The 12,166-nt window shown below is 41.4% G+C and overlaps 1 protein-coding gene across 2 annotated transcripts in view; it reads left to right on the top strand.

Moving 5' to 3' along the window:
* Nucleotides 1–12,166, top strand: part of Rs1 (Dead-box helicase Rs1) — a 71,743-nt gene that overhangs the window by 16,937 nt on the left and 42,640 nt on the right. For both annotated transcript variants that reach the window (XM_071693649.1, XM_071693650.1), the window contains exons 5-7: nucleotides 1,400–1,587; nucleotides 3,441–3,659; nucleotides 7,823–8,008. In XM_071693649.1, the coding sequence (XP_071549750.1) occupies nucleotides 1,400–1,587; nucleotides 3,441–3,659; nucleotides 7,823–8,008 (593 nt within the window). The remainder of the gene's footprint in view (nucleotides 1–1,399; nucleotides 1,588–3,440; nucleotides 3,660–7,822; nucleotides 8,009–12,166) is intronic.

The following is a 12,166-nucleotide window of genomic DNA, read 5'->3' as shown; positions in this document are numbered from 1 at the left end:
AGTATAATATTTTTTTTTTTTTTTTTTTTTTTTTTTATACTTAATAATGTGTGTTTGTCTATGTGGAGTAAGAATAGGGCAATTGAGCAATGAGTGTTTAGTGTCTTCACTGCTGTGGTTTGCATCATGGGCATGAAGGATCTTGAGATGGTGTTTGTGGTGTTAGGACAGGTGACGTTTAGAATATAAATGAGAAAATGTAACTCATACATGGTTGGGAAGTGTGGTTTCAGATGGTTGCATGCCTGGTAGGATGGTATTGAACACTGTTGGGAGGACAGCTGCTTAGTTCTTATGGATCATTTCATTGTGCATGCTTTGTCAGTGTTATGTTGTCTTGGGAATGTGGGAATCTTCGAGTATAGACAGTTGAAGCATGAAGCAGGGTTAAGAAGTTTATTTCTTCTTTTGGGTTGTTGGTTAGTGTGTGAATATGGCCTTGTTATTGTGTCAGTTTCAGGTGCCGCTTTGCACCAGATTGGTTATCAGATTTTTTATATTTTAGACTGGAGTTTTTCTTCATCCTTTTACATAAGGGTATGGTAATATCATCTGCTTGTAATAGGTGGATTTCTGGATAATGATTATTTAGTTACCTTAACTTTAGACGTTTTCTTTATTATTCTTATACTTAACCGCTATTTCATTAGCGAGGTAGTGCAAGGAAACAGACGAAGAATGGTCCAACCACTCATATATACATATGTATATGTAAACACCCATACATACATACACATACATATATACACGTATATATTCATACTTGCTGCCTTCATCCATTTCTGTCCCTACATTCACTCACACTCAGTCTCTTGCTGTCATGTGTAATGCACTGAAAACCACAGCTCACTTTCCATATCCAGGCCCCACAGACCTTTCCATAGTTTACGCCAGACACTTCACATGCCCTGGCTCAGCCCATTGATAGCAAGTCGATCCTGGTATACCACATTGCTCCAGTTCACTCTATTCCTTGCACGCCTTTCACCCTCCTGTATGTTCAGGCCATGATAGCTCAAAATATTTTTCACTCCATCCTCCCACCTCCAATTTGGTCTCTTGCTTCTCCTTGTTCCCTCCACCTCTGACACATATATTCTCTTTGTCAATCTTTCCTCACTCATCCTCTCCATGTGTCCAAACCATTTCAACACACCCTATTCTGCTCTCTCAACCACACTTTTTTTTATTACCACACATCTCTCTTACCCTTTCATTACTTACTCGTTCAGACCACCTCACAACACATGTATCCATAACTCCTGATAACTTGATTGAAAATTGAAATATCCCTCATGTTCACGTTAATCATTATTATTATTTTATACCTCAACCTTAATAGTTTCATTTTATGAACTGTTAGTAGGATTTCGTCATATCTTTTTTTTTTTTTTGACAGATCAGTTTAAGCTAAGTGAGGATGAAGTAAGGAGGAAGGCAAGAAGAATGGGGCAGCCGGCGAGGGTTAAGAAATCATTACAAGAAACTAGGCAAAAAGAAGAAGATGCCAAGTTCTTTGAAGATGCACCTCCCTGTGTAGGTGACAGTACCTTCGTAGAAATGAATATCTCAAGATTGTTACTTAAAGTAAGTAATTGGAAATTATGCTTGAATTATCAAGTGTAAAGGGGAAGGTTGAAAATGTGAGAAATTTGAAGAGGAACTTTTATGTAGGAACTGAGTAGATGATAGTGGGGATATGATAGGGAGGTTTTAGATCACGTCAGTAGCAGAGTAAATAGCAGGTTGGATTTATGAAATTTTTTTCAGTACTAGTCAGATTTTTGTTAAAGTGTTACTGTTTTGTTGTCTTGGTCCACTACTAAAGCAGGAGTAGAGAAAGGTATATGTGACATGTTTTACAGTGCTGTATAAGAGAGGGGAGGTATAGATGATGTTTTAATGTTTTTGCTTTTCTTTCATTTGTGAAACAAATGCAGGCATAAGCTTAGTGGTAACTAACAAGTGTTTTTGGAAATATTAGACATTTCATGCAACGTCATTGTGAGGAAAATTAACTGGTAAGTGTAGGGCAGATATTGATGGATTTGATTCATTATCTTGAGCTTAATTCCATTTTCTACTCTTGTTGTATATATACAGTCACATTGTTGGTGCTGAATAACATGAATAAGTTTGGAAAGATTACACTTTTGACACTACAGTACAAATAAGTGTGTGGATAGCAAGTGGCTGGCAAGTGTGGGAAGGATATCGGAGGTGTTTTTTTTTCTTTAGAATATTCTAGCTCTTTACCTGTCATCTGTTACCAAAGCCCTATATCACCTCAGATTTACATAAAGAGAAAATTAGGTGCAGTTTTTGTGTAGTTTCTTGCATAACTATGAGGTTAGGGGGGGCAGTTCCTGCCAGGCCTCTCTCCATCTTGTGTAGTCCCCCTAAAGTCTCTCTCAGTCACCTATTTTCATACATTCGTTATGTCATTTTTTTTAATTCTCCTCATAGACTGGTCCACATCATAATTGTTCTTCCAAGTAACTTAATCATCTAGCAACATATAGTCTGTGGGGTTAGTGTGTATGCAATATGGAATTTATAATGGTGGTTGTAGGGTTAATAAGAAGAGCAGAATTTTTTCCCCACCCCTTCTCATCAATGGAAGAAACCTCTTTGGACTACTGATGATACAGTAAGTCAACTGGATATTTAGAGATGGGAAATGTTCAAGTATCATTTGATGTTAGCTATCATATCCAAAGAGAACAATTGATGTCAACCACCATGTAAGGGTCAATAGACTTCACTGTTTCCTCAGGATCTGTGTAACTAGAGAAGATGCCACTGCTGAATGGTATACTGAATGGAATTGAAACCTTTCTGTCTCATTAAGTCTCCAGTAATCACTTCTCTTCAGCCACTCATTTCCATTTGCCATGTTCTTGATTCCCTTACTCTTTTCTACAGGTGTTATTTTTTATATCATATTTCTGTGTCCAATCCCCTAAAACCTGGACTTGTGGCAGCGTAATAGCTGCTGCTTCTCATGATTTCCGTGTAGAGGCCAGCCTCACAAGGATTGGCTCTTATGATAACTTGTTCTTTTGTGACACTTCAAAGCTTTAGATTTTCTTCCTTTCATCATTTTGTCTTCCTATAACTTCTCTATTTTCAAGATTTGCATTTGCAAAAACCTGTGCTCAGGATAATCCCTCTGCATTTTTTTCAGAATTAAACTCTCCCTATTTTACTTTTTCAACTAACATGGCTGCAATTGAAGCATACATTAGTCTTTACTGTTTTATCTGCCATGCAAAAGAAAAAAATCAATATTACAATGTACATTATGGTCCACTTTTGATATTTGATTCTATTGTAGTGACATATTTATGATATGTACTTTTCGTACAGTACAATATAGATTGTACTTTTGGAAAGTTGTAATGAAAATGTTTAATGGTGCATGATAATGTATCTTGCAGGCAATTGACAACATGGGGTATGATAAACCTACACCCATACAATCGGCAACAATTCCTATAGCACTTCAAGGTCGTGATATTTGTGGTTGTGCTTCAACTGGTACAGGCAAAACAGCTGCTTACATGCTTCCTATTCTTGAACGATTGCTCTATAAACCAAAAGATGATGTCGTAATAAGAGTACTAGTTCTTGTGCCTACTCGAGAACTAGGTGTCCAGGTAAGAACTTTGAAAATGCTTGCTCGTAATTCCATATATTCTTTATCTGTTTGAAGCTTTGCTTATGAAATCTATTACATATCATGCTGTTGTTGATATATTTAGTTGCTTACTAAATAGTCAATTGTTTTTATTTTTATTATATGTTATATTTTGTCGTCTCCCGCATTAGCGCAAGGAAACAGACGGGAAAATGGCCCACCCCACCCACATACACATGCATATACATACACGTCCACACATGCACATATACGTACCTATACATTTCACTGTAAACATATATATACATACAGACATTTTTTTTTTTTATTTTTTTGCTTTGTCGCTGTCTCCCGCGTTTGCGAGGTAGCGCAAGGAAACAGACGAAAGAAATGGCCCAACCCACCCCCATACACATGTATATACATACGTCCACACACGCAAATATACATACCTACACAGCTTTCCATGGTTTACCCCAGTCACTTCACATGCCTTGATTCACTCCACTGACAGCACGTCAACCCCGGTATACCACATCACTCCAATTCACTCTATTTGTTGCACGCCTTTCACCCTCCTGCATGTTCAGGCCCCGATCACACAAAATCTTTTTCACTCCATCTTTCCACCTCCAATTTGGTCTCCCTCCTCTCCTCGTTCCCTCCACCTCCGACACATATATTCTCTTGGTCAATCTTTCCTCACTCATTCACTCCATGTGCCCGAACCATTTCAAAACACCCTCTTCTGCTCTCTCAACCACGCTCTTTTTATTTCCACACATCTCTCTTACCCTTACGTTACTTACTCGATCAAACCACCTCACACCACACATTGTCCTCAAACATCTCATTTCCAGCACATCCATCCTCCTGCGCACAACTCTATCCATAGCCCACGCCTCGCAACCATACAACATTGTTGGAACCACTATTCCTTCAAACATACCCATTTTTGCTTTCCGAGATAATGTTCTCGACTTCCACACATTCTTCAAGGCTCCCAGAATTTTCGCCCCCTCCCCCACCCTATGATCCACTTCCGCTTCCATGGTTCCATCCGCTGCCAGATCCACTCCCAGATATCTAAAACACTTCACTTCCTCCAGTTTTTCTCCATTCAAACTCACCTCCCAATTGACTTGACCCTCAACCCTACTGTACCTAATAACCTTGCTCTTATTCACATTTACTCTTAACTTTCTTCTTTCACACATTTTACCAAACTCAGTCACCAGCTTCTGCAGTTTCTCACATGAATCAGCCACCAGCGCTGTATCATCAGCGAACAACAACTGACTCACTTCCCAAGCTCTCTCATCCCCAACAGACTTCATACTTGCCCCTCTTTCCAAAACTCTTGCATTCACCTCCCTAACAACCCCATCCATAAACAAATTAAACAACCATGGAGACATCACACACCCCTGCCGCAAACCTACATTCACTGAGAACCAGTCACTTTCCTCTCTTCCTACACGTACACATGCCTTACATCCTCGATAAAAACTTTTCACTGCTTCTAACAACTTGCCTCCCACACCATGTATTCTTAATACCTTCCACAGAGCATCTCTATCAACTCTGTCATATGCCTTCTCCAGATCCATAGATGCTACATACAAATCCATTTGCTTTTCTAAGTATTTCTCACATACATTCTTCAAAGCAAACACCTGATCCACACATCCTCTACCACGTCTGAAACCACACTGCTCTTCCCCAATCTGATGCTCTGTACATGCCTTCACCCTCTCAATCAATACCCTCCCATATAATTTACCAGGAATACTCAACAAACTTATACCTCTGTAATTTGAGCACTCACTCTTATCCCCTTTGCCTTTGTACAATGGCACTATGCATGCATTCTGCCAATCCTCAGGCACCTCACCATGAGTCATACATACATTAAATATATATACACATGTACATAATTCATACTGTCTGCCTTTATTCCTTCCCATCGCCACCTCGCCACAATGAAATAACAACCCCCTCCCCCCTCGTGTGCGAGGTTGCGGTAGGAAAAGACAACAAAGGCCACATTTGTTCACACTCAGTCTCTAGCTGTCATGTAATAATGCACCGAAACCACAGCTCCCTTTCCACATCCAGGCCCCACAGAACTTTCCATGGTTTACCCCAGACACTTCACATGCCCTGGTTCAATCCATTGACAGCACGTCGTCCCCGGTATACCACATCGATCCAATTCACTCTATTCCTTGCACGCCTTTCACCCTCCTGCATGTTCAGGCCCTCCTTCCACCTCCAGTTTGGTCTCCCACTTCTCCTCGTTCCCTTCACCTCTGACACGTATATCCTCTTTTTCCTCATTCTCTCCAGGTGACCAAACCATTTCAAAACACCCTCTTCTCTCTCAACCACACTCTTTTATTACCACACGTCTCTCTTACCCTTTCATTACTTACTCGATCAAGCCACCTCACACCACATATTGCCCTCATACATCTCTTTTCCAAAACATCCAACTTCCTCTGCACAACTCTATCTATAGCCCGTGCCTCACAACCATATAACATTGTTGGAACCACTCTTCCTTCAAACATACCCATTTTTGCTTTCTGAGATAATGTTCTTGCCTTCCACACATTCTTCAACACTCCCAGAACTTTCACCCCCTCCCCAACCCTGTGACTCACTTCCACTTCCATGGTTTCATCCGCTGCCAAATCCACTCCCAGATATCTAAAACACTTCACTTCCTCCAGTTTTCCTCCATTCAAACTTTCCTCCCAATTGACTTGTTCCTCAACCCTACCGTACCTAATAACCTTGCTCTTATTCACATTTGCTCTCAGCTTTCTTCTTTCACACACTTTGCCAACCTCAGTTACCAGCAGTGTATCATCAGTGAACAACAACTGACTCACTTCCCAGGCCCTCTCATCTCCAACACACTGCATACTCACCCCATCTTTGCCCTCAGACAGTGTTCTCTCTTCCCACCCACCCTTTAATGCACCCAGTATCTTGGCCTCTCACTCACCCTATGGCTCACTTCAGCTGTCATAGTTCTTACTGCTAGTCATGTTTATTCATTGGTATAAAAACTCCACTAGCACCAGTTACCTGTCAAGGGTATATCATAGATGCCTCTCTAGACGTATGTCCATCAGTAACCACATTCCCCAAGCAGACATGAGTCATGCTTTCCTGTCTATGCTTTGGACATTACCCACCACTACAGAACTGCAAACACCATTTCAGCATATCTCAAGTCTCTTGTTACCCATGATTCAGTTACCTTAAAGAAGACACCAAGCACTTATTACTCAGTTGCCCTGGTCTGTATATACACTCACACAACAGCACAATATTTTATGATTTATGGTCCCAGCTGGTGGACATGGCCAACTTCCTGAGTGCTGCAGGAGCCTCATAAAAGCCGAGAGGACTCCTGGGGCAGTAAGTAAGTTGTAGTTTACAGGGTAGTTCCCTTGTGTGTCTGTGCAGTGACCTTGACTGAAAGACCTATCTGGTTCTTATATTGTCTCTGACTCCTGGTGTATCTTCTCATTTTAACAGCTTCTGATTGATTATTGTAATTGTCACTCCTCGTTGATTAAAGACCCACATTTATGACACAGGGCAGAGCAAAACCTTAGGTTTGCTTTTGATGCCATTTGTTGTCTTGTTCTGGGTTATATGTACATATACATTAATATATTTTCACTGCTTCTAACAACTTGCCTCCCACACCATATATTCTTAATACCTTCCACAGAGCATCTCTATCAACTCTATCATATGCCTTCTCCAGATCCATAAATGCTACATACAAATCCATTTGCTTTTCTAAGTATTTCTCACATACATTCTTCAAAGCAAACACCTGATCCACACATCCTCTACCACTTCTGAAACCACACTGCTCTTCCCCAATCTGATGCTCTGTACATGCCTTCACCCTCTCAATCAATACCCTCCCATATAATTTACCAGGAATACTCAACAAACTTATACCTCTGTAATTTGAGCACTCACTCTTATCCCCTTTGCCTTTGTACAATGGCACTATGCACGCATTCCGCCAATCCTCAGGTTCACTTTGCAACTTTCTGGTCTAATCATTGAAGGATCACTGATGTGAGTTGAAATTGCTTATAACTGTTTATAGGGAAATTTTCTTCACCCCAGTTTTACCTCTTCACACAGGTGTTCCAGGTTTCAATGGAATTGGCAAAATTTTCCAATATTCATATCGCTCTCTCTGTGGGTGGCTTAGACCTCCGAACCCAAGAGACAGAGTTGAGGAAGATCCCGGACATTGTCATTGCCACTCCTGGACGACTGTTAGACCATATAAAGAACACTCCCACCTTCAACATAGATGATATTGAGGTTAGTTTGTTTTACAGAATGGTCTTTTAATGTGAAGCAGTGATATTGAGCCTATAGCTTAACTTTCTTATATTTGTTTTATTACTATTATACTTGATCACCGTTTCCTGCATCAGCGAGGTAGCGCGAGGAAACAGACCAAGAATGGCCCATCCACTCATGCATATATGAATATTTATTTATATTTATTTATTTATTTATTATACTTTGTCGCTGTCTCCCACATTAGCGAGGTAGCGCAAGGAAACAGATGAAAGAATGGCCCAACCAACCCACATACACATGTATATACATACACGTCCACACACGTACATATACATACCTATACATCTCAACGTATACATATATGTTTACACACACAGACATGCACATATATACACATGTACATAATTCATACTGTCTGCCCTTATTCATTCCCGTCACCACCCCACCACACATGAAATAACAATCCCCTTCCTCTGCATGTGCACGAGGTAGCGTTAGGAAAAGACAACAAAGGCCACATTCGTTCACACTCAGTCTCTAGCTGTCATGTATGATGCACCAAAACCACAGCTCCCTTTCCACATCCAGGCCCCACAGAACTTTCCATGGTTTACCCCCAGATGCTTCGCATGCCCTGGTTCAATCCATTGACAGAATGTCGACCCTGGTATACCACATTGTTCCAATTCACTCTATACCTTGCACGTCTTTCACCCTCCTGCATGTTCAGGCCCCAATCACTCAAAATCTTTTTCACTCCATCTTTCCACCTCCAATTTGGTCTCCCACTTCTCCTTGTTCCCTCCACCTCTGACGCATATATCCTCTTTGTCAGTCTTTCCTCACTCATTCTGTCCATGTGACCAAACCATTTCAAAACACACTCCTCTGCTCTCTCAACCGCACTCTTTTTATTACCACACATCTCTTTTACCCTTTCATTACTTACTCAATCAAACCACCTCACACCACATATTGTCTTCAAACATACCCATTTATGCTTTCCATGATAACATTCTCGACTTCCACACATTCTTCAACACTCCCAGAACTTTCGCCCCCTCCCCCACCCTATGATTCACTTCCGTTTCCATGGTTCCATCTGCTGCCAAATCCACTCCCAGATATCTAAAAGACTTCATTTCCTCCAGTTTTTCTCCATTTAAACTTACCTCCCAGTTGACTTGTCCCTCAACCCTACTGTACGTAATAACCTTGCTCTTATTCACATTTACTCTCAACTTTCTTCTTTCACACACTTTACCAAACTCAATCACCAGCTTCTGCAGTTTCTCACACGAATCAGCCACCAGCACTGTATCATCAGCGAACAACAACTGACTCACTTCCCAAGCTCTCTCATCCAGAACAGACTGCATACTTGCCCCTCTTTCCAAAACTCTTGCATTCACCTCCCTAACAACCCCATCCATAAACAAATTAAACAAACATGGAGACATCATGCACCCCTGCTGCAAACCAACATTCACTGAAAACCAATCATTTTCCTCTCTTCCTACACGTACACATACCTTACATCCTCGATTAAAACTTTTCACTGCTTTTAACAACTTGCCTCCCACACCATATATTCTTAATACCTTCCACAGAGCCTCTCTGTCAACTCTTATCATATGCCTTCTCCAGATCCATAAATGCTACATACAAATCCATTTGCTTTTCTAAGTATTTCTCACATACATTCTTCAAAGCAAACACCTGATCCACACATCCTCTCCCACTTCTGAAACCACACAGCTCTTCCCCAATCTGGTGCTCTGTACATGCCTTCACCCTCTCAATCAGTACCCCCCCCATATGATTTCCCAGGAATATTCAACAAACTTAAACCTCTGTAATTTGAGCACTCACTTTTATCCCCTCTGCCTTTGCACAACGGCACTATGCAAGCATTCCGCCACTCCTCAGGCACCTCACCATGAGTTATACATATATTAAATAACCTTACCAACCAGTTAACAATACAGTCACCCCCTTTTTTGATAAATTCCACTGCAGTACCATCCAGACCCGCTGCCTTGCCAGCTTTCATCTTTTGCAAAGCTTTTACTACCTCTTCTCTATTTACCAAATCATTCTCCCTAACCCTCTCACTTTGCACACCACCTCAACCAAAACCACATCACCACTACTTGTTATCACCTCCCCATTAACCCCCTTCACTGATGTTCCCATTTGTTCCCTTGTCTTACACACTTTATTTACCTCCTTCCAAAACATCTTTTTATTCTCCCTGAAATTTAATGATACTCTCTCACCCCAACTCTCATTTACCCTCTTTTTCACCTCTTGCACCTTTCTCTTGACCTCCTGCCTCTTTCTTTTATAGATCTCCCAGTCATTTGCATTATTTCCCTGCAAAAATTGTCCAAGTGCCTCTCTCTTCTCTTTCACTGACAATCTTACTTCTTCATCCCACCACTCACTACCCTTTCTAAACTGCCCACCTCCCATGCTTCTCATGCCACAAGCATCTTTTGCGCAAGCCATCACTGCTTCCCTAAATACATCACATTCCTCCCCCACTCCCCTTATGTCCTTTGTTCTCACCTTTTTCCAGTCTGTACTCAGTCTCTGCTGGTACTTCCTCACACAAGTCTCCTTTCCAAGCTCACTTACTCTCACGACTCTCTTCACCCCAACATTCTCTCTTCTTTTCTGAAAACCTTTACAAATCTTCACCTTCGCCTCCACAAGATAATGATCAGACATCCCTCCAGTTGCGCCTCTCAGCACATTAACATCCAAAAGTCTCTCTGTCGCGCGCCTATCAATTAACACGTAATCCAATAACGTTCTCTGTCCATATCTCCTACTTACATATGTATACTTATGTAGATCTCTCTTTTAAACCAGGTATTCCCAATCACCAGTCCTTTTTCAGCACATAAATCTACACATAAATCCCTATCCCTGGGGATAGGGGTGAAAGAATTCTTCCCACGCATTCCTCACGTGTCGTAGAAGGTGACTAGAGGGGATGGGAGCGGGTGGCCAGAAATCTTCCCCTCCTTGTAATTTTAACTTTCTAAAAAAATGGGAAACAGAAGGAGTCACGCGGGGAGTGCTTATCCTCCTCGTAGACTCAGATTGGGGTGTCTAAATGTGTGTGGATGTAACCAAGATGTGAAAAAAGGAGAGATAGGTAGTATGTTTGAGGAAAGGAACCTGGATGTTTTGGCTCTGAGTGAAACGAAGCTCAAGGGTAAAGGGGAAGAGTGGTTTGGGAATGTCTTGAGAGTAAAGTCAGGGGTTAGTGAGAGGACAAGAGCAAGGGAAGGAGTAGCAGTACTCCTGAAACAGGAGTTGTGGGAGTATGTGATAGAATGTAAGAAAGTAAATTCTTGATTAATATGGGTAAAACTGAAAGTTGATGGAGAGAGATGGGTGATTATTGGTGCGTATGCACCTGGGCATGAGAAGAAAGATCATGAGAGGCAAGTGTTTTGGGAGCAGCTGAGTGAGTGTGTTAGTGGTTTTGATGCACGAGACCAGGTTATAGTGATGGGTGATTTGAATGCAAAGGTGATGATGTGGCAGTTGAGGGAATAATTGGTATACATGGGGTGTTCAGTGTTGTAAATGGAAATGGTGAAGAGCTTGTAGATTTATGTGCTGAAAAAGGACTGGTGATTAGGAATACCTGGTTTAAAAAGCGAGATATACAAAGTATACGTATGTAAGTAGGAGAGATGGCCAGAGAGCGTTATTGGATTACGTGTTAATCGACAGATGTGCGAAAGAGAGAATTTTGGATGTTAATGTGCTGAGAGGTGCAACTGGAGGGATGTCTGATCATTATCTTGTGGAGGCTAAGGTGAAGATTTGTATGGGTTTTCAGAAAAGAAGAGTGAATGTTGGGGTGAAGAGGGTGGTGAGAGTAAGTGAGCTTGGGAAGGAGACTTGTGTGAGGAAGTACCAGGAGAGACTGAGTACAGAATTGAAAAAGGTGAGAACAATGGAAGTAAGGGGAGTGGGGGAGGAATGAGATGTATTTAGGGAATCAGTGATGGATTGCGCAAAAGATGCTTGTGGCATGAGAAGAGTGGGAGGTGGGTTGATTAGAAAGGGGAGTGAGTGGTGGGATGAAGAAGTAAGATTATTAGTGAAAGAGAAGAGAGAGGCATTTGGACAATTTTTGCAGGGAAAAAA

This window comes from Panulirus ornatus, chromosome 56 (genome assembly GCF_036320965.1).
Source record: "Panulirus ornatus isolate Po-2019 chromosome 56, ASM3632096v1, whole genome shotgun sequence".
NCBI lineage: Eukaryota > Metazoa > Arthropoda > Malacostraca > Decapoda > Palinuridae > Panulirus > Panulirus ornatus.
Note: the sequence above shows the minus strand (reverse complement) of the source record. Positions and strands in the feature narration are given on the sequence as shown.